Consider the following 21,522-nt stretch of genomic DNA (forward strand, 5'->3'; position numbering starts at 1 on the left):
CCCTTGGGAGGGAACCCAAGGCCGGAGATTGTTACAGGGGTACACACGGCAAAGACGAGCTGTAGCATTTTTATGCACGTGGAACATTATAAATTTCTCTATGCAGGCCTGCAGCCCAGAACAACAAAATCGTGCTTCTTCTTTTTATTTTCGTTCTGGGTGCTGCCGCGGCAGCCAAAATAGCCTCACTCTCTTCTTCGTTTTCTATTTCTGTGTTCATCATCAACCAGAATATACTGACATACCAACATCATATGAGTCTTCATCGGAAACAACAAAGCCAGGCAATAATTAGGCAAACAAGCCACATGTATGATTCCATTCAAATAAGGGCAAAGTGTAGGACAACACAGGCCCATTTTAACATCACATCATCCAGCACAGGTAGCATCACCATCATGAAACTCACAAGAAAAGGTACACATTTTGGTGATATAATACCGTTACAGATGGCTTCCCAAGGCTGCTAATGTTGTTATTAGTCTGAATCATGCCTCCTCTTCTTCTGCTTGTCCTTGCCGCGGCGCTTCTCCCTGTCCTCCGGGTCATGCCAGCTACCGCGGTTACTCTCGTGCCTTTCTCGCCTCCTCTCCTTGCCTCCTGAGTGCTCTCCCCGCCTCCGCTCCTTGCCTTTCTCCTCTCTCCTCTCCTCGCCGCGCCGCCTTTTCCCCTTCCTGTCATCATCCTCGGAATCTTCATGCTTCGTCGCCCGTGGAGGGGAAAATTCAATCTGGTCAGGCTTCATTTCAGAGGCGTCGAGATTAGGAGAGCTCGGTTCTTCCTCATTCTGAGGACCCCTGTAGTCATGCAGATAACATGTGTGTTTGGATTAGTAAAGTTGTTACGAAGCCTTGACAGAGAATAATATTGTGCCATATTCCAAGGGGTGATAAAAATGTCATCACACAAACTTACTTGTATAAGCCTAATCCTTGCACTTGTGCTGCTTCAGCATGCCCTGCTCCCATATCCTCTGCAGTTGACCCTCTCTTTATTAGCTCCGCATACTCATGCTTATCTAAACGATTGCCTTTAGGTTGACTGCTACGCTTGGGAGCTAAGCCAAGTGCCTCACGCATGGCCTGTTCCTCCTCTTCCTTCACTCTCCTGATTTCTTCCTTCATGGCATCTTCCGAGTCAGATTTCTTGTCTCTTGTATACCATAATAGGTCCTTCCCTGTCAGAGATAGCCACAGTTGATCATTAATACATAAATCTCAGGCCTTCAGAAATCAATGCAAGAAGCATTTCCATTCCAGACCACTTTGAATACAAGCCCATGAAGATACTTGTGCAAGCCCAATCCTAAGATACAAGTAAAGACTTTGCTAGTTGCTACTACCAAAAAGTTGGTCACTTACGGCCAAAGGGCAAAGAAAGTGTTTGTATTTTACAAATACAGAGCATAGCAATTGGTTAAAAAAAGAGTCATTACGAAGTTGGCACACCGATCTATACATACTTCCATGCCTACTTCTTGGCAATGAACTGTCAGGTTGAATGATATGTGCTATGTAAATTCTTAACTCTAATTGGGCCTGGAATCAATTAACTAAAGACAGATGAGCTTGAATTTTCTTGAGAGAGAGTAGGTATGCTGACTTATCTCAATTAAACAATGCATTTATGGACTTATCTCAATTGTAAAAAGCACAGTCAATTCAGAACGCTAGTCCATGAGTTATTAAGTGCAGTTTGGATTAAAGCAAGAAGAATGAGTGCACACAACAGACAGGGAGCTAATGGCAAACTAAAACATTTCACAGCTATGGACAAGGTTGAGCAGGAAAAGATAGGAAGCGGCATGAAGTTCAAGAGCAGTTTATTGGAAACATTTCACATAAGAAATCAATATTGCATCTATCATATAACAAGGTTGGGTCCTTACCTTTCTGCCATCTACCAACAGGAGCCTTAACACTGTGACCAAGGTAATTCTCCCGATGCTTGTCAACCTTAACATCGTCCCATTTGAATTCTGTAGGAATAAAGAAGGGATAACTTATGTTGACTGCCATATGATAACAAGGTTAGAATGTTAAGTACTTCTAGCAAAAACAAGTGATCAAAGGTAGATTTGTTCAACTCATGCAATACTTGTAGTTCAGAGGCTTCAAAGAAACAAATTAAGCAACACAAGCGCGAACGGGGAACTACTGGACTTGTATGTTCATCCTTTGCACTTAACAGTACAAGAGAGAAATGAAATTTCGTTTTAAACTGTGTCACGTCATTTGAATAAAGCAAGCAGCATAAGATGCAATAAGTTGACAATGCCTGGAAAGTAACAACTTGTAACAATGCCCTGATTTGTCACAACACAAAATAGCAGTATACTGCATGGCTATCGTTGGAAGAACTGTCCTAGAACTCCAGAAACACGTGTGCAATATTAACTACAATTTAAATCTGTTGATGCAACTAACACCTGAAGAGGCGACACACGATGAGAATAGGCATCATCTCCAAGTTTTGTGCTATCCTCAAGCTTGGAATTAACAAGAAATGCTGAGATGTGTACGTATATAGTGCGGAGGCAGTAGATAAATACCATTATGTGATACTACCTGGAAAATGTGGTTGAAAACCCACAACATATTAGGTCTTAGGACTGAGACTGCTGATCCAAGTAATTTAGTGTGGTAGCCTATCCCACTTGTCGTTGTTTCAACAGAGTCCTTATAGATGGAAGTGATAGATGGTAGTGACCATAACATGACACTACAAATTCACACAGTGGCCACTATATTAAGCTTATATAAATCATCTATTGCCATATCACCAAAGCAGAACAGGCATCAGGTGAGCTAGTACGACCCAAATAAAAAATCTAGCAAATCACGAAACAGGAAACAAAGCACAAGCCAAAACCAGTCCCTGGCGACGGATCGACTAGAAGATCCTAGCTATCCCCACGACAGAACCGCGCCGTGCGAGGGTTGAGGGTCGATGGCGACTGGGTTCGGGGTTTTGGTCCAATTGGAGCGCCGCGTGGGGTTGGAGTAAAGGTGAGGGAGCGGGAGGGAGCTTACGGTCTCGGCCGCCGCGGACGCCGCCTCTCGTGGGGTGGTACATCTCGAGGGCGTTTCCGGCGAGAGGGATGAGGAGAAGGAGGGATTGGGGATTTTCTGGGAGGAGGAGGAGGAGGAGGACAACGAGGAGAGGTCGTCTGCTGTATGGGCTAAATTAGTAGGCAGGCCGTAATAAAAACTGGTAGGTGTGCCCGTGCGTTGCTACGAAACCCGGTGGCTGGAATCAGCTGTAAGGGGGTGCGCAGGTGGTTGGCGAAGGCTGGGAAGGTCGGGAAGCTTAGGGCGCGGGGGGATGCGGTCATGCAGCTGCACCGGGTTGCGAGGTCTAGTGAGGAGTTGACGCAGCGGACAGAATGGAGCAAGCAGCTCATGGCGCCGTCAAGGTCGGCCGTCTCCCACGAGTCCGGCGGCTGGCGGCGGTGGAGGTGGTGGGAGAACAGGTGAAGTGTGCGGCGACGTGACGGCTTTGCTCGGAGTGCTGTGGCGTTTGGTTGGCATCGGTTGTAAGACGGAGGAGGAGAAATCGGGCTGGGGGTGGAGGGGGAGGCTCGGGCATGGCTCACGCGGGCGCAGTGGTGTCGGTCATAAGGTGGAGGAGGAGGAATCATGAATAAGACGGGAAGGAGAGAAAATAACAGAAAGTGACATATTTATTGTAATTTTAACAAAGTTGACCTACCGCGTCCGTGCCAATCACCACCAACTCTAATTTAATAGATAGTATAATAGATAAAAACAAATGAGTGCTCGATGGGAGGTCGGATTCGCCAACAATGAGGAAGAGGCCCGAAAAAAAAACCAGTATATGATCACGTCTAGAACGGGTGACAGCTCCGGAGCTCGTCGATGGCCGGACAAGTAATGTTGGTGCACCACACATCCGTTCTAGCGAGTGTCGACAAGGCATGAGAGTTCACATATTTTCGACATTACACAAAATCCGATCGACAAAATTGAGCGTCTAGTTCTTGTGTCAGAATTTCTTTCATTTTTGAAACACCATTTGAAATTCCAGAATCCCCAAAACTCCATCTGAAATTTGCCCTTTGGATTCCCCAAATAGAAAGTCTTGAAGAGTCCCGTGAAGTCTGAGAAGACTCTGTTTACAAGTGGAGTGCCACCAACCGAAAGAAAACCCCACCCACGGAGATCCCCAAACCCCCGACAGATTCGCTAGCGAGAGAGCTCCAGAGACCGTCCTGCGAGCGAAAATGGCGATGCGATGCGCGCTGACCTCCCTCCCCGCGCGCCTCCGGTCCGCGGCGGCGCCCGCGGCCGTGCGCGCCTTCAGCGACGGCAAGGGCCGCGTGCTCAGCGAGGAGGAGCGCGCCAAGGAGAGCGTCTACATCCAGGTCCGTCTCATCTCCCCAAATCAAAAGTCAAAACCCTAGCTAACCCCGTCCTTTTGATTGTCCTCTATTATCCGATCTGATATAACTCGTCCGTTTGATCCTGGCTGGGGGCGGGCGAGCAGAAGATGGAGAGGGAGAGGCTGGAGAAGCTCAAGAAGAAGCAGGAGCAGGAGAAGGCCGACGCCGAGAAGGCCGGCAAGGTATAACACGGTGCCCTCTTGCTTACCAGTTTAGGTTTAATAGCCTCGGAAAAGTTAATCAGTTTGCATTCAGACATCCAAATGCTAATTCATGCCGATAGATTTAAGTGCCACTACATGATGTTCTGGTCATTTGGAGGTACTGCAACTGTTCGACAACAGCTGCCAAGTGCCAAATTGTTGTTCGTCTCTGGTAGATGCCGAGCCGATGCGGCTCCAAGGGGTGGGGGTTCGTTCGTCATTGAGAATAGTGTCTAGAGATATTGCCGTGTTTGGGCCAACATGTTCTTTTTGCCAAGTGATGTAATGGAGGGGATGCGGATGTCTGAGATTCAGTGTGTGGTCAAGTGAAGCGCTGATGATTATAGAGTGCCTTGCTTCGCTTTATCTTTTTGGTTCAGGAAATAGCTGCTGCATGATTTAGTTAGGTACCCCTTTTGCCAAAAACATCGCGCTTATTTGGCAGCGCTTCATAGAATTTTCCGAAACAAGCTCGTAATCGTGCTCTAGTGTACTTATTTCTGTTGCAAACAACTGCTCTGACATTGGTGTTGGATTCCTTCACGATACAGAGCATTGGTTGCGGCAGATTATAGGAATCAGTTGGTAAACTAAGGCAGCTTTGACAATAAGTAAATTGATAAGATGTATGCGATGTTATAACTTCTGATAACTTTGGATGAAGAGACCTGCATCCTTCATTTGTCATGCGTGATGTGTTTCCTATCTAGTTTACTGGACTCTCAGCAGTCGTTACCCTCTATATAGATACAGTTTGCTGTTTTCTGCACCCCATTCACTGCAAAATTAGTTTGCTCGATGTACTAATACATCTCGTCATCTTACCAGAAGCCCGAGGAGGGATCCAAGTAAGTGTGATTTGCACCTGCCTGAAGGCGACCTCGTCTCAGGCGCACCTGGTGGACATCTGCAGCTTATAATGTGTGGATATGGAAAAATAAATCCTGTAAAACGTCGACAGCGCTGGCCCATCTGCCATGTTTTCTGTTTGTCGCGGTCTTGTTCAGGATGTAATCCGTGGACCATACATTGAGAATTCGAGTCTCGTTATCTTTTGTTGGACCGTATGTTGGTGTCCCCCTTTCTGCATCTGGTTGTATGATGTTGCCACCTGGTTCGTTGGGAGCAGTCCTGCAAGGTTGCACTGGTTGTTGGTTCTGAAGTCTCATGGCTTCATGGACTGGCATCAAATTTGGCAAAATCTGGTCATGACATGTTGAAAAGTTAGGTTGGGTTAGTCGTGGTAAGCTTTTTTTTACAGCAAAAGACCTCTTTGTTAATTTGAGATGACAGTTATGTCATTAACAACAAGAGTACAATGCTTGGGGAAGGGAGTGAAACCTCTAATCAAACACATTTTATGGAAGAAAAAAACCCTGCGATTAGAGGTCTCGAGGAGTTTTAATAAAATGTGTTTGAATGATCAGAGGTTACCTTTCAATCGATTTGTGATTTTTTTTTAACTGAATACAGGTTTTCATCTAATACGTTTCTTTTAAATTATGGCAATTTTTGGAATAACTAGTGGAAATGCCCTTGCGTTGCCACGTCCAACCTCCCCAGTCGCGTATGTCTGTTTTGTCGCCTTTTTTAACTTGGTTATTTTATTTCTTAACCGTCGTTTGTCAAACTTCCCATAAAATTTGTGGGCTCCATAAGTGGTCTAATTTTTTATTAGAGATAAGTTGATTCCTAAGGCTAATAAAAATAGAGAAATTTAGAGCGTTGCGAATTTCCTTCTTTTGATAAGAGTGGGCCATCCAAAAGGCTATCACGCTGCCATCCGTGTCTAGTGTCCTCTCTGAGCCATGTGTATCGAAAAAAAAAAATCTAAACCGGTAGCGGCTCTTCTCGGGAGGCGATGGTAGTGTGAGAGACGGAGAACAGATTAAAGATGAGGTGTTTGCATTGGGACATGTTTTTCCTTCTTGAAACTATGTGTCGATCCAAACTGCTGGGATGTCAATTTTTAAAAAAAGATAGTCGAATTTTAAGTTTTTTTATTTAGAACAAAATTACAACATCTTGTAAAATTACTCATAGTGAGAGTAATTTAGGTAGAACAAGACATTTTGGTGACATGACATGATACTAAATGAAGAAAGAGACGAAGATGGTAAGTAAGATATGTTATCATAAACATCACATAAATCAAGACAAGATGAGTCTACAACCTAATAAATTATACTACTCCCTCCGTCCAACAAAAAATGTCTCAAGTTTGTCAAAATTTGAATATATCTAAACATGATTTAGTGTATAGATGCATTCAAATGAGACATCATTTGTTGGACGGAGGGAGTACTCCATTCTATAATTCTTGTCGAAATATTACATGTATCTAGACGTTTTTTAGATAGATACATTCATTTTTAGCATTTTTAGGTAAAATTGAGACAATTTAAGTATCGGTGCGGTCAAGTCTCCACGCTCCATCTGCGACCAATCATGCGAGGCGATGATCTCAACCGTCAAAATCCCCACATCTCGTCCACAGCAAAAGACCTTTTCCTCTCCACACTCCCGTAGCTTTCTTTCCTCTTCCTCCCTCCGCGATCCCGTTCTCTCGCACGCTGCTGCTCTCACTCACGCGCTGCGCTACCCAACTACGCAAGCTCCAATCAAGCCCGATGTGGCGCTAAAATCTCCTCTACAGCCCACCGCCGCGGTTCCCGTAGCTCGGCTGCACCGCCGGCGCCTCCTCAATCCCCCAACAGCTCCGCCTCTCACGCGCATCGCCCCCATCGCCCGTCCTGTTCTACCCAGTCGCGTAAAACCCCCTGCGTTTTCCACCCCGTCCGCAATCGTTGACGTTGAATTTCTGAGGTATGAACTTTTTTGGCTATGCAGCAATTTCCGAGTCTCAAACCAACTTCTTTTGATTTTCGGTTTGTACCAGCTCACCATCTAGATCTGGCCCTGAACCTTGGGTCTTGCAGGGGGGGTTGGCTGGCGAGATGAGCCGTGGGCGGTCTCCGGAGCCGCTGGATTTCTTCATCTGGACTGTCGAGGTGATAATCTGTAGTGTCGGTGGTTTTCGTCTCTCTTTCAACTGTTACTTGAGTGCTACTTTGATTGAAATTTAGTGTACTCCTTTATTTATGTTATACAGTCGATAGATTCTGCAGCTTGCTCTGAACTAAGATAATTTATGGTTGTGGGATTATCATAGGAGGAAACATGGTTTGCTTATCTAAAAGGAAACCTTACCGCAGGAGATTGTATCTGGTATCCCTTTATTTCTTTGTATCTAATAAGGTTATATACAAACCGCTTAATCATAGTAGAAAATAACAAATCATTCACGACAGTTCAGTTGACCACTCATCCAACCATGGGCAGATTCTACACGAGCTTGGAGTTCAGCAAAGCAACATTGGGCCTTAATTTGGGTTGTATTGTGTTGACCCTGTGCTGGTTCTTCATCGAGATTGGATTGTGTTCAGCGAGGCTGCGTCGACCGCCGGTGGTGGATGAGTTCACTGTTGAAGCGGATGACGACGATGACGAGGAGATGCTGCCGCCGCACGAGCCATTTTGCCGAAACAGTAAGAGCTCTAAAGGTTTGTCCTCGTGCCTTAGTGTGGTAATTAAATTAGTGAAACTACCATGTGATAATTTTGGGTGTTCTGTTCAGGAGTTGAAGCCTGAGATATTGGTGGAGTGTCTAACTTCAGATTTTCTAGGTGACCTGGAGGGGGTTGCATCTTTGGCGAACTCCGGTCTAGATGTGTATGCCCACAATATTGAAACTGTGAGGAGTCTGCAGAGAGTAGTTAGAGATCCTCGAGCAGGGTAATGTGCTTCTCTGTCTTTTCATGTTGCTCTGTCTATTCTGGAATTTGAAATTCTACTATATGGTCCCAAAAAATATTTTGCTGTTGAAGGGACAAGAGTTTTTCTAATATAATATCGAATAAGTATAGTATGAAAATATCTATCATGATGGATTAAATAAAACTAATTTAGAATCGTAGATGTTGATAGATTGTTTTATAAACCTGGTCAAAGTTTGACTTAGGAAAAAGTTAGGACTTATTACATTTGGGAACAGAGGTAGTAGAAGATAATTTTGCATTTATTCTTGCCAATGTGATTATTCTTAGCTTGATCATTGACTGTAAACCCATTTCCATCATGATTGCTCTGTTCATATTTAAGTTGGCACTTGAGATGAGAGATGAGATCATGGGTGCATAATTAATCCGGTGGTTTAAATTTTCCTCCGTTTAATTCTGTTATTCAGGGTTTGAGCTAAGCATTTTTTTTGCTTGCTGCTTAGCTACGGTTGAGTGCTTGAATTTCATTTCTATGTTTACATGCATATCATGTTATTTTTGTAAGTTTACAGTTTAACCATAAATTTAGAGTACTAAGACACATAAAACCAATCAGGCAATGAATTAACTTTAGTCTAAAGCTGGCCTTAAAAGTTGTTCAGAATATAGTCGAATACTTTCTTTTGTATAGCATAGATAGTCAGATGCAATTAGCAGATGGTTGTTCATCAACTTAGTAAGGTATATTGATTTCAGCGTGGCATTAGCATATAGTTACCAATTTTATCTTGTGGTACATTGTATAGTGGCCAATATTACCAGCAAGATAAAGACATGAGTTGGTTGATCTCTTCTCTACATCAGATATATAGCAGGAGGTAAATTTTATTTTCTGATCTGGTTCCAGTGTTAGAAGCTGATTTTTGATATACTCCTACTGTGCATATTTCCTATTTTGTTCTAGCAAAATATGTATATTCTGTGCTGTTAGAGTGAATAACTCAATGCAGCATCTGTGAATCAACGCACCATATAGTTTAGTTTTTATTTTTCATCCACTCAGTTGGTGATTTTGATGACTTGTTGCAGATACTTGTTACGGCGAAGTGCTTTGGAATTATTTATGGTAGATAGGTCAAATTTCTTCTTTGATTTCAGGGTATGACCTTTACGAACCTCTACTCTATAGTTTGAATTCCATGCATGACACAGCTGAATATATAATGATGATTGGCAGTAATCCATGTTATCTTCTTCAGAGAGCCAAGCAAATCCTTAAAAGAACTCAATTGATGGAGCGCTGGGCTAACTGGGAGGTACACAAGCACTAAATATGTTTTTTTTCTTCCATGTTTGTTGGTAGTTTCAAGATCTAAGTATGTCCAATTTCTTCAGATTAGCAATTTTGAGTACTTGATGGAACTGAACACTCTTGCTGGTCGCAGTTATAATGACATAACTCAGGTCAGCTTACTGCACAAATGTATTTCTAGTCTAAATAAATGTCTGATAAAGTAACCTGTGATTCGAATAATCTTTATGCTTGTGCAGTATCCTGTTTTCCCTTGGATAATACCTGATTACCAATCCAAAGTGTTGAATCTTGATGATCCTTCTACGTACCGAGATCTTTCAAAGGTTGATCTACACCTGTTGTTGCATCAGTTATTTCGCCAATTTCTTAAACTGTTAACCATAACGGATATTATTGATGCAGCCAATTGGAGCACTAAAGGATCATACCTTAGTTGGAGATGGATTGATTGGTTTTTGTTCAACTTGCAGGGGCGTGGATCGTTTCTGGAAAGCAGATGATGGATGGGACTCTCCTCAGCGTGTCTCACGGTACGTAATCGATCTCTTCCTGGGGTGGGCGAAGCGAGCGTGGAAAGTGATGATCGATCTATTCCTGGGGCCTTCCTGCAAGGTAAAATTCTCTCTTTTTCTCACCAAAAAGAACAGAAGCAGCAAGGAACAGCATATTTAGGCACTGTCTGACGTGGATTTGTACAAATCCACATTACTTATTTCGGGGCGGAGGGTGTATTACTAATGCTACTATCGTTGAAAGTGAGACCACTCGTTTACCATATTTAATTTAGCCCAATACTGTCATAACAAGAGGCATAATATAACCAAACAGAAATAGGAAGACCCACACCAATTGCATACCCAATACCACAATAAGCCACAACATCATATCCTGATTCCTTACAAGGTTGTCCTAAGAGGGAGCATACAGAATCTGCTCCTGTAATCTACAAGTAGGGCATCATGGCATTGCGCATTATTTCTAAGACCAGATAACTTGTCCAAATTCAAGAGCGGGCACACAAAATCTGCTCCGGTATCTACAAACAGGGCATCACGGCAATGTTTCTAAGACCAGATGATTTGTCCTAATTCGAGAGGGAAAGTACAAAATCTGCTAGTGTAATCTACAAGCAGGGTGTCAAGACATTGTTTGTAAGACCAGACCAGATGTTTTGTCGTAATGCAAGGGGATGCTGGCTCGTGAGCATACAAAACTTGAGACAGACCAGAAAGCACCAAACTATCAACTAGTAAAACAGCAGCAGCACATCACCAAAAGGGGAGGTGAACATGAGGGGTATACCTTGACGTAGGACGCCGTCGATCTGGATGGAGACGTTGTCCTTGGTGATGGCGGACTGGTCGGGCCAAACCTCCGGTGCCGATAACGCTATCTCGCCCCACCGTGTGTACCGTCGGATCCAGCTGTGCGCTGCATCGGAGGGCCCAGAAAAAGAGCCGGCTTGTGAAGTGTGAACCCTGTGCGTGTGATGTGACTAATTTCCTAGGCCTGTTGGTCTGTACAGGGACGTCTTGTCTTGTCGCATGGCCCACAACCGTGGCAGGCTGCCTGTACTTGTGAGCAAGATGTTAGTGCTGCAAGATATTTTTACTTCACTCCCCCGTCTACTTCTTCTTCTCGGTAGTCGTGTTCCTCCATTGCTGCCTCTCTTTTCTCTTTCTTTGTTCTTTTTGTTCCTCCACTTTTCAGGATTCTTTACCTTTATTGGAGTATAGATTTGTGAATCGGTACTGCCTCCCCACACCGCCTCCGTTTTAATCTCGATGCACTTTCTTTCTTCAATCTCGTCGCGTACATGTACTCGAGGAGCATGAGCCGACAGGTTCGATTTGCTGCGAAATATTCATGAATCTGTATATATTGTGCCGCGCATGATGTATTTTCTTGTATGTTTTAGGATTGTGTCCTCGTTTTATTTTGGAAGTTTTTGTTTCCAAGCATAGATGAGTCTTTCAAAGGTACGGATCTCGTTCCGGCTAAAGTACTTCCATGATTTTTTTCTGAAAACGTACATTAGTTTGAATCCACTACCATGAGCACTTTCTTTAAGAATGTACTATCCAGTACTGCAATTGTACAAGTAATTAGAAAGTTCTGTACATGAGTTTGAGTTCTTGAAAGGTACGGATCTTGTTCTGGCCTATGTAGTTCTATAAATTTTTCTAAATGAACTATCCAGTACTGGACTTGTACAAGTAATTAGAAAGTTCTGTACATGATGTACAAGTACTTGTTTAGTAACAGGGCATGGATCTCGTTCTGGCCTCTGTTTTAAAATCTACTATCGGCCAGTACTGTGCTTGTTCAACTAATTTCGGAAATTTCCTGCCAAAGTATTTTGGGATAACTTAATGGGTACTTCTACTTACCCTCCCCAAAGTACTTGGGTCGTTTATTAGGTAACTCCATTATGGACAATTTCAGTACCTGAGGAGTAATGCCAGTACTCAAGTACTTTCTGTCCAATAAATGCTATCGTACTACCAATTGGGTACATCCAGTACTCTAAGTAATTTGTTTCTTATACTTATAATATCTTCTTTCATTTATACTATTGGATTAGTAGTACATCTTTGTTCTCCCCATTGCAGACAGTGCAATTGCTTTTTTTCTTTCCACTGTCACCAAATGTACTAACTAATCCCTCACTTGTAAGTTACGAAGCAGCAGGCACATATGTGTATACTTGTACTTTTCATTCTAGTAAGTCTTAATGTGTACTATCTTCCTTCAATACACGTACATGTAGTGCTACTCTCAATTTAACCACTTATTTCCCATTATAACCAGACTCTGAACAATAACAATATGTTAATTACAGATGTACTTGTACTTTTATAATTTCAAACATCATATGAGTTACATTGATTGATACAGGCAGCTAGCGAGTATGCGACAGAATACAATAGCAATGAGGACAGTCTTCAACTTATAGGTCAGCGACATCGAGAACATCAACAGATTATCAAGAAGTTTAATGAAGTGAAGAGGCAGTGTATTAGGGAGATAGGATTTGGTTGGACACTTGAGGTGCCACTATGAAGATGTACTGGCCTCGCATGTTACTACTTCTCAGTTTGTATGGATTTGGCTTTCTTTCAGTTCGGAACTTTAACTTCAGCTCTCTTTGTGTTCTTCCATATAAGACCATGGATTTAGTATAAGGTACATATGAAAGTACTATGTACCTTCTTCTTGTTCGGTATAAATTAACTACATCTGACTTTGTTGTTGTGTACAATATTGTTCTTCCATGTACTTTACTTCTTACATAATTAGATGAATCCTGTTCAACCAAAAAAACTCGAAGAGTCAATAAGATGTGCAAAAATGTTTATGTAACCAATCTTTGACAGTTGTCAAATATGAAAACTTCATCTATGCTTTACCTGTTCTAACTCCTGTGACTAATGTGCTGATTCCTCACGCGACCTTCTTCCCAATAACTCTTCTACTCGACTGTGTCCCCGGGTGTTGAGTCTGAAGACATGAACCAAACAACCATAACTCAGGTTTTGTTTGCGATTAGCTTAGGTCATCCAACAATACAGAAAGGACCACTTGTAATTAAGGTCGCATCGCACCGGTCGCAAAGGTGTTTTCAGCCACAACATACACGTCATGACAGTGCAAGACGTTCTTGCATGAAAAGCATGTACAATTATGTACATACTACAATGCATATGATCGTCAACAAACTCATGGACCATATATACCTAAAGTACTTCCCTGCATAATTGTTCAGAATAGACTTCAATCATCCATATAGTTCTTACATACCCCAACTTAAGTCTATGGTGCGATCATCCATACAGTACTTACGTACTACAAAATAAGTTCAACTGACCAACCATAGTTTCAATCATCCCAGAATGTAAGTACCATTAAACAAAAATATATCCTTCGTTCCACATATCATGCAGAATGTATCATGTTCCTTCCGGTCTTTAGAAAGTACTCGCTCCTTCACTCATCTCCGGATCTTGCATTTCTTCTTGCTGCTTCTATGCTTTGCTCCCGTACGTTTTCCCTGTGAACTTCCTTCTTTGGTACACCCTGACACCAAGAATTTCAACTGAAGAATCTACAGATAGGAATAGAATTAGCGATATGGACAGTACACTCGTCGTTCATTATGACAAGTTCACAGAAACATTTGTTTACGAAACAAGAAAATAAATACATGGCAACCACACACTATTAATGTTTGCATTGTTCCGTAACACAACATCCTTCTTAGGGCCTGGTTTGCATCTATAATTGTGACTCCTTCCGTACCGGAACCCAAAACCAACTTCCCAGGAGTAAAGGTTGAAATATTCATAAGCCTTAGGCAAAGTGTCAAAGAATAGACAAATTTGAGAAGATAATATATTTTCACTTTTCCTTAGTGTGAATCCTCGCAGTGCAGTCTCAAGAGGACTATTTCTATACCAGGTACGGAAGGGTGTACTGATAGTCCACCTTCAAACTTTCTCCTATCAAGTCACAATAAAAATAATACTACAATTACAACTCAATAAATTAGGTTTCCGACAGTATGTAACTTCAATTAAGTATAGTTCTCTAGTTGTGCTATTATCAACCTGAAATTATAGAACTATGTACCTCTAATCAAAATGGGATACTCATAATAGTAATATTGAACTGTTCTCAACAAGTACTGAATTATAAGTTCAGAGTTTAACTTTGATGTAATAATTGTATGCATGAATTATGATTTGAAATTGGATTATTTTCTCACTGTATTGAACTATGTACTGAATGTCCCCATGTTAGTACAATGTATTAAAGATGTCACTCTGTTTATTTCTAGACTTCTGAAACTATGTACTCCATATGGACAAATGTACTGGATGTGTCTTATAATGTTTTGGGCTGGAAAAACAAACTCAGTGACAACTGATATTCAAAATGGATATTAAGCACCATCATGTGTTTTATGAACTGCTTCATTTCAACTCTAAAACCTTAAACAAACAACTTATATTCCAAGTACTCTTGCAATCTGAGTACAATGTACTGAACACCACACATACGTACTTTCGTTCTCAAAGTATGAAATTATGTACTCTAAATCGAAATGAATACTACAGAAAAACAGATATTAATACAGATACTTCCATGTACTGGAGGCCGCGCCGATGGTCCGGCTTCAAAATTTTCCTATGTATTTACATACAATGTGACAAACTTGTTATAGACAGTGAATGGACAGATCTTATAATTATGCACATATTCTCTAAATTAAATTAGAGACGAGTTAAACGTATGACCTTGTTATAATCGAACTGAAATTTATATATGCAATGAAAACAAGGTACCCATGGGTACAATGCTATGTACCGCCGAATTTATAAGTTGATTTCTCAATGTACAATTATCTGATGTTTTCGATCAACTGCAGAGGTGTACGTAACAGGACTACATCAGTACTCAAATTTGAAATTGAGGATGGAGCAAAACGAACCTTTTAGATGAGGCCGAAAAACCACTCTCAACTGCGGAGGTGTACGTAACAGGAGTACATCAGTACTCAAATTTAAAATTGAGGATGGAGCAAAACGAACCTTTTAGATGAGGCGGAAAAACCACTCCAAACTTCCACCGATCCTTCAGGAAGTTGTACACTGTAATCTCCCCCATCAGTTCCTCCGCCACCGACATTTCTGCCAGGAGCTGCGCTGCAGGATGAAGAACAACCATCTGGTACCCCTGGTTCCATCGATCTACAAACAATGGTCGATGTACAAAATAATCTTCAAACGAAAATAGACGAGTGCTACAAATTTGAATCCATGAGACCGAAGATGTACTGGTCCGCGTACGTCCATGGACTGTCCATGCACAGTACTTCTCTTGATTCACGAAATCGTACAGAACATCAGCATCGAGAGAAAGAAGAACAATCTTGAAGAAATTACAGTGGAGAAAAGAGAGGACGTGAGTTCCAGACTGAGATCTGGAGGAAGAAGAAGAGATATTTGTCCCGGTCTGTGGCTCTCTCTCTCTCCTTTATCTGTAATAAAACAATACTTGTCAGTCCTCTGTGAAAAGCATGGGCCATGTCTAATCAGATGGACCCACGGGCCTGCAGAGCTAACCTTGGACGGGACACGTTAATTCAGTCTAAAGGATTTCGGACCTATTTGAGCATTACTGGCACACATCCCCACGAAGGATCGGACGTTACGCACGATAGGGCGAGATCGCGTTAGCGGTACAGCCTCCGCTCTCGACTGGTCGGGCATGGGAATGGCCTCCTCCTTGAGCGAGTGCACGTAGGCGATGCGGTCGACGACGGGGACGAGCGCGTGGATCCCGGAGCCGAGCGTCCTTTGGTACTTGTTATCGTGGAGTTAGGAATCCTGATATATCTCTTCCTTGGAGCATCGTGATTGGGGTGCTGGGCCTGGGGCGAGCCGCCTGACAGGCGACGAAAATTTTGTGTACAGGTATATTGTATGATATGTAGTACTAGCACACAAGATTCCAAAAGAAAAACATCTAAACTAACGCACGAACATTATGGTGAGCACGCAAGGATCAATAATGTGAGGACTTGGTACACACACGCTTGAGACGTCGAACCTGAGTTTTTTTTTTACCGCGGTTAAAATTATATGCGTGGCTTTGCCAAATATGAACGCGTGATGTGGGTGTGTGATACCCAGTACGTGATCCGATAACGACAGATTATAGCAACTTAGCACAGATTATTATCCTAAAATCTCCTTTCTTTAGCAACTGAGATCTGAGGGCGATGCATAAGATGATGATGCCGACGTCTCTCACAACGTTTGAACCGATGCATGGTCGTTTATTCTCCGTGCTGTACCAGTACAAGTGTGCTCAAAAAACGGTGTTAAAAACTCAAAACACGATTAATTCGAATACGTAATAATTAACGTTAGGGTGTGACTATATCTCAGACGCATGAATTTGAAGGAAAAGTCTTAAATCCCAGAAATCATCACATCAGAACCGTCGGATGAAGATCTTGATGCCATCCTCACTTATTCCTTTCTCACGTGTTTTCGTTGGATCCAACGGACAAAGACGTCGGTTTATCTCTAAATAAAAAAAATGGCGACCACTGATCCTCACCAAAACCGTAACCTTTGTACATGTGTTTATGGCGTTCGATGCGGTGGAATATTGGGTCAAACGAAGCGAAGTGAACTATATGTATACATACCCGTGCGCTGCCACGGAACAACAAAATGATACAAATCCAAACAACCCCGGTCATAGAACCCGTACGCTAACGCATGCGGTGGATTTAGCTAAATCCATTTTGTTCTTTAATTTTAAGAGGAATCAAGATGGAAAATAAATCCATTTTGTTATTTAATTTTAAGAGGAATCAAGATGGAAAATAAAATGATGGATCTGTTATTTTCCATCTTGATTCCTCTAAAATGATGGATCTGTTATTTTCCACAATGTTCACCCATCCTTTTATTAATGTCCAGACGCATGTAAACCAAAAACATATGAGGCTGCATTAACACAATCTAAGCAGTCTGATGCCAACGGGTAGACATTATGTCAAAGTTTTGAGTAGCATATAAACTTCAATTATGACCCATACAAATCATGAAATCAGGGATTCCATTACTGTCCCAAGGGCAAATGTTTCCCTATACTTTTGGAATTCCCATTGCACAAAAACCTGAATTCGTTCTCCAATTTGCATATGGGGGTCACTGGTTTCGATTATCAAGTTAGTTTAGCAGCAGAGGAAGGGCGTTGACAGAGAGACATACCATAATCCCTGAGAAGCCTCCTGTCTCAGGGCACGGCATCTGAACCGACGGCCAGTAACAGGAGGAGGAGCAAGAAGAAGGGCACTCGCATCCTCCTTGACCTGCCATTGCCAATGGAATCACAAATTATCATACGGCTTAACAATCCAATCAACTAATTTTTTTTCCACCAGGAAACAGTGGGAGAAAGAAAGGGAGGGGAGCCGGCAAGCAAGGAAATCGAGGGAAACTTCCAACATATTGGAACTGCAAATCGAGGGAACAAAAAATTCACCTTTGTGGAATCGAGGAACGGCGGCGGCAGGCGTGATTTGGCGATTGCTGCCTGTTCTTGCTGCTCCGTTGTGAAAAGATCCGCCTCGCCGAGCTCCATCATGGCGTCCTCATCAACCTCCTCGTTGGAGGACAACGAGAGCAGGTCGGCCAGGTTGGCCTGCCTGAAAACTCAGGACTCAACCAGTCTCCCCCCGCGGGGACTCCCGAACTCGAGTAGCGGCGCGCGGCCATCGGAGTATGTGCAGCGGCGACGCCGAAGACTTCAGAGCAGGAACAACGACATACGAGAAAGGGAAGGCACCGGCGGAGCTCGGGCAGGCGAGGCAGCGCGCGGCCGGACAACAGCGGAGCTCGTCTGGAGGAGGTGGCTGGCGCTGGCGAGCTGAGATGGATAGGGGAGAGACCAAGAGAGCGACAGAGGAGAAAGGGGAGGCGCTGGCAAAGATCGGGCAGGCAAGGTGGCGCGCGGCCAGACGCTGACGGAGCTCGGCTGGAGGAGGTGGCCGGGCTGATGGCGCTGGCGAGGTGAGAGGGACAGGGTGAGAGAGACAGAAGAGCAAGGGAGGGACATATGGGATTTTTTTTTCACGAAGGGGTACGGGACGTCGAGGAGAAGAAAGGGTGTTTGACGACGACGAAAACGTGCCGAAGTGAATGGTCAGTATTTTTTAGATAGATGTAGATTTAGCGCAGGCCAGATTCGTCAATATGATAGCCTATCGATTGTCGCAAAATAAATTAAAAAAAACAATAGCCTATGGTGGCAAATACTCACCCCTGTTGACTTTGTTGACCCAAACTAATTAACAGAGAGGGAAATATGTATCCGATCCGATCGATGGTGTATGCGAAAGTGTCACACCTTACGACACCTTCTTCTTCCTCTATCTGGGAGATGACCCGGATAGAGACGAGCGACAAGCGACTAGCATATATTAAAACTATTTTTGAGGGAAAGGTCGGACCTTAGCTAAAGCTAGCATTGCAAAGATGACCTGCCAGGAGAGACAAGCGACTAGTGACGTGGGGCATGCATTTATGCATGTGAGAGCCTAAAGACACTAGCTAGTTAGCTAGCTTGCTTGCTTGATTGATTGCATAGTTATTCCGTTTCCACTCAAATTTATTTAAATATAGATGTATCTATGTATATATAAAAACGTTTAGATACATGTAATAAAAAGTCACTTAATATTAATATGATCTTTACAGGCCAACGTCACAAAAGAACCGATGTATGATCTTTATGTTTGCACAATTGCTCCAAACGGTGCTAACAAGGGCCGGCCGGCCGGCCTACGTTTAATACACGGAGTATATTTTTAGTTGGAACCCTTACATAATTCGAATACATATAAACTTTCCCGATAGGAAAAAAGGCCCTGCCCTAGCCGCCGCCGCCTCCCAGCTCCTCCAGATCGATCGTCTCCTGACCGGCCGCCCGGCAAGGGACGACGTGTTGCCTACTCTACGCTTATTGCTAGCTATAGTAGTTTTTTAAAAGTTAGGGTTAGTAAACCGGCAGCGGTGCTATGGTGGTGATGGTGGCACTGTACGGGTCAAGAATAAGATTTTCCCGACTCCTCATCCACCTCGTCAACGGCGATCCTTCCGGTGCATTGAGGAGTGGGGACAGTTGGTCGCTACTCTTCTGGAGTGAGGGATCTGGTTTTGTGTTTGTATTTTGCAGGTCGTCTTCACGTATCGGTTTATTGGTTCCTTTTCCGATCGGTGAGGCTCGGTTAGTTTCGACCTCATCGTGGAGTTACTGCGGCTAAGTCTTCTCGGATCCGTCTGGCCGGATCTGAGATGGTCATCCAACCCTCTTCGTTGTTTCTTCTCTGGGACGGTGGTCTATTTCTCAGATCACTGTTCACCGGCATCTTCTGGCTTCGATCGGCGACTTTCCGACGTGGTTCGGAAGTCCAGAGGCAGCATCGAGCTTCGCTCACGGCGTCACCGGCAAGTGCAGGAGGAAGACAACGACCTTTACTTACAAGAACTTGCATGTAATTTTCTTTCACTTTAAAAATGGTTTTGTAAAGGGTTGGTTGATTTAATATATGGCCTTGGCCTTCTTGCAAAAAAATAATAATACATATAAACCTTAATTATGCATATGAATGCTCCAGTATACATGGAGATGCGGTGGATTGGGTCAAAAGAAAGGAAGTAAAAGAGGCTTATATAGCTTGATTTAATTAGGGCAGGGGTATTGACTTTGTATTGACCTGATTAACAGAGATGTGTAGTGGCAATATATCCGGCCCGAGGAGTACCAAAAGCATTTTGACGTCGCATTCTTCTTTCCATGTTGGATCTTATGTCCAGATCAAGGTGGGAAATGACCCTGACAGAGACGGGCATGTAGATCGAAATCTAGGCCGGGAGCCTTGGATTTGCAAAGTTGTGCACAAGCTAGGGGTAAAGTTTAGCCTTGGGCAGCCTAGGATTGCAAAAGTGGTCCATGAGACCATGACCATGAGCGGGAGCCGGCTATATATATAACAATCGCCACGGTTAACACTAGATGTATATAGGTAGCTACGGTGGAACATCGAGCTATAGCTTATACCAAGTTTCAAAAAAAAAAAAGACTAGCCAGCTAGATATACGATGGCAGCTCCCCCAGCTCTGGCGCCGGTGTTCAACAACGAGGATCTGCGGTTGAACGCCATGGAGCGGCGGCTGCACTTGTACGCCGCCGTCTACGCGCTGCTAGGCCTCTCCTTCCTCATCCGCGCCGCCATCCCACGCCTCGCCGACAGCCACCTCGCCGCGGGCTTGTTGCTCTGGGCGGCCGCCGTGGCGCTCTCCGTGCTCTCCTTCCAGCTCCGCCGCTTCCCAATGGCCGCCATGGCCGCCACTCGCGTCGCGCAGCTGGCACTCAGGGCATTCTTCTGATCAGCCAGCCAGCGGCGCGGCCGGAGAGGAGGATGCTTAGCACTTACTAGCTTTGTTTGACTACTCCGTACTTACTACAGTATATTCACTATCTTCGCACGTGTGTTTTGCTACGTTAATCCGAGCAATATAAAGTCCTACGGTTATTTTCAGTATATATCATGTTCGTTTTCGATGTCATGGTCATTTTGTCCTTGTTCTTTTGAGGGCAGTCAAGAGTCAGTCAACGACTTTTAGTTCATCCCATGTAAATATGTAATGGTTGCTGGGCTTCTCCGGTTCGGCCATGGCCACCGCTCAGGGGCTTCTTCTGAACGACAGGAAACGACCAAGCTACTGCACCTGTTGACTGTGTGTGTTTGACCGAGGAAGAAGAAACAATGCATGGTCCTTTCTGGAAAAACAAAAAATGTAGGGCGTGAATGGAAAGGCCTTTGGCAGCCCAGCTGACTGGTTACGTACGTACAAGGAGAAAACGTCGATGGATTTAGATTGGATGGGCCTTATCTTTCACTCGGAAGCAAGGCCCCCGTATGTCAATGGACCAGGCCGATATACCATTGCTGGCAACATAACGAGGAGCCCAATTTAGAGTTCCATCTCAAATCCCCGATCGCCTGCCCCCATACGTCAATGGACCAGGCCGACAGACCATTAGGCCAATTAGCGTAAAAGATACGGCATTGGTGACCGTATGTGAGTGTATAAAAGAACGGAAAAACCTAGTTGCATAAGCTGATTAAATGGAACTCTAGCTACTTGTTCATCCCAAGAATTTCAACTTTGCAATCGTTTTGTTTCTAGAAAACACGTACTTTTTGAATGATTGTTTACAGGTATATATATTGTATCG

The 21,522-nt window shown here is 43.5% G+C and overlaps 3 protein-coding genes, 1 long non-coding RNA gene and 1 other non-coding gene across 13 annotated transcripts; 3 read left to right on the plus strand and 2 right to left on the minus strand.

Annotated features, from left to right (window-relative positions):
- Nucleotides 1-276: 276 nt before the first annotated feature.
- Nucleotides 277-3,192, minus strand: LOC100826467 (multiple myeloma tumor-associated protein 2 homolog). Its single transcript, XM_003574885.4, has 4 exons — nucleotides 3,033-3,192; nucleotides 1,889-1,978; nucleotides 916-1,177; nucleotides 277-797 (listed from the first exon to the last, which is right to left on the minus strand). Exons 1-4 carry the CDS (start codon nucleotides 3,073-3,075, stop codon nucleotides 479-481), a joined length of 714 nt encoding a protein of 237 aa, XP_003574933.1. The 5' UTR covers nucleotides 3,076-3,192; the 3' UTR covers nucleotides 277-478.
- A 161-nt stretch (nucleotides 3,193-3,353) lies between these two features.
- MIR7760 (microRNA MIR7760) lies at nucleotides 3,354-3,528 on the plus strand. The gene has a single exon (NR_127049.1). It is a non-coding gene; the product is annotated as a microRNA MIR7760 (primary transcript).
- A 599-nt stretch (nucleotides 3,529-4,127) lies between these two features.
- LOC100826780 (uncharacterized protein At2g27730, mitochondrial) lies at nucleotides 4,128-5,694 on the plus strand. The gene is made up of 3 exons (XM_003574886.3): nucleotides 4,128-4,384; nucleotides 4,507-4,584; nucleotides 5,434-5,694. Exons 1-3 carry the CDS (start codon nucleotides 4,244-4,246, stop codon nucleotides 5,455-5,457), a joined length of 243 nt encoding a protein of 80 aa, XP_003574934.1. The 5' UTR covers nucleotides 4,128-4,243; the 3' UTR covers nucleotides 5,458-5,694.
- Nucleotides 5,695-7,048: 1,354 nt separating this feature from the next.
- On the plus strand, nucleotides 7,049-12,943 carry LOC100827088. Of its 6 annotated transcripts, none has more exons than XM_014900886.2 (13): nucleotides 7,049-7,431; nucleotides 7,505-7,616; nucleotides 7,778-7,863; nucleotides 7,948-8,168; nucleotides 8,292-8,400; nucleotides 9,191-9,262; nucleotides 9,474-9,543; nucleotides 9,644-9,700; nucleotides 9,780-9,848; nucleotides 9,936-10,022; nucleotides 10,170-11,542; nucleotides 11,618-11,678; nucleotides 12,598-12,943. In XM_014900886.2, the coding sequence occupies exons 1-11, from the start codon at nucleotides 7,064-7,066 to the stop codon at nucleotides 10,197-10,199; spliced, it is 1,281 nt and encodes a 426-aa protein (XP_014756372.2). In that variant the 5' UTR covers nucleotides 7,049-7,063; the 3' UTR covers nucleotides 10,200-11,542; nucleotides 11,618-11,678; nucleotides 12,598-12,943. The 6 variants fall into 6 exon arrangements, with proteins under 6 accessions (XP_014756372.2, XP_024317641.1, XP_024317642.1 ...); XM_024461877.1 differs by having other exon boundaries at nucleotides 7,293-7,431; nucleotides 7,545-7,616; XM_024461873.1 differs by lacking the exon at nucleotides 11,618-11,678.
- On the minus strand, nucleotides 12,831-18,364 carry LOC100827398. 4 transcript variants are annotated; one of them, XR_002965205.1, is made up of 6 exons: nucleotides 17,764-18,363; nucleotides 17,490-17,590; nucleotides 15,825-16,146; nucleotides 15,291-15,739; nucleotides 13,110-13,804; nucleotides 12,831-13,006 (listed from the first exon to the last, which is right to left on the minus strand). It is a non-coding gene; the product is annotated as an uncharacterized LOC100827398 (long non-coding RNA). The 4 variants fall into 4 exon arrangements; XR_002965204.1 differs by having other exon boundaries at nucleotides 13,110-13,200; nucleotides 13,305-13,804; nucleotides 15,291-16,146; nucleotides 17,764-18,362; XR_002965203.1 differs by having other exon boundaries at nucleotides 15,291-16,146; nucleotides 17,764-18,364.
- Between the last annotated feature and the right edge of the window lie 3,158 nt (nucleotides 18,365-21,522).

Source organism: Brachypodium distachyon, chromosome 3 (assembly GCF_000005505.3).
Source record: "Brachypodium distachyon strain Bd21 chromosome 3, Brachypodium_distachyon_v3.0, whole genome shotgun sequence".
Classification (NCBI taxonomy): Eukaryota; Viridiplantae; Streptophyta; class Magnoliopsida; order Poales; family Poaceae; genus Brachypodium; species Brachypodium distachyon.

Bases quoted from the DNA above. Each gene is read 5' to 3' on its own strand.
- LOC100826467 (XM_003574885.4), bottom strand. From the start codon at position 3,075: ATGTACCACCCCACGAGAGGCGGCGTCCGCGGCGGCCGAGACC. The intron at 1,979-3,032 runs GTAAGCTCCCTC...TTATTCCTACAG, and splicing joins CGTCCGCGGCGGCCGAGACC to AATTCAAATGGGACGATGTT. The intron at 1,178-1,888 runs GTAAGGACCCAA...TATCTCTGACAG, and splicing joins TGTTGGTAGATGGCAGAAAG to GGAAGGACCTATTATGGTAT.
- LOC100826780 (XM_003574886.3), top strand. From the start codon at position 4,244: ATGGCGATGCGATGCGCGCTGACCTCCCTCCCCGCGCGCCTCCGGTCC. The intron at 4,385-4,506 runs GTCCGTCTCATC...GCGGGCGAGCAG, and splicing joins AGGAGAGCGTCTACATCCAG to AAGATGGAGAGGGAGAGGCT. The intron at 4,585-5,433 runs GTATAACACGGT...TCATCTTACCAG, and splicing joins ACGCCGAGAAGGCCGGCAAG to AAGCCCGAGGAGGGATCCAA.
- LOC100827088 (XM_014900886.2), top strand. From the start codon at position 7,064: ATGATCTCAACCGTCAAAATCCCCACATCTCGTCCACAGCAAAAGACC. The intron at 7,617-7,777 runs GTGATAATCTGT...GGATTATCATAG, and splicing joins TCTTCATCTGGACTGTCGAG to GAGGAAACATGGTTTGCTTA. The intron at 8,169-8,291 runs GTTTGTCCTCGT...CAGATTTTCTAG, and splicing joins AAACAGTAAGAGCTCTAAAG to GTGACCTGGAGGGGGTTGCA.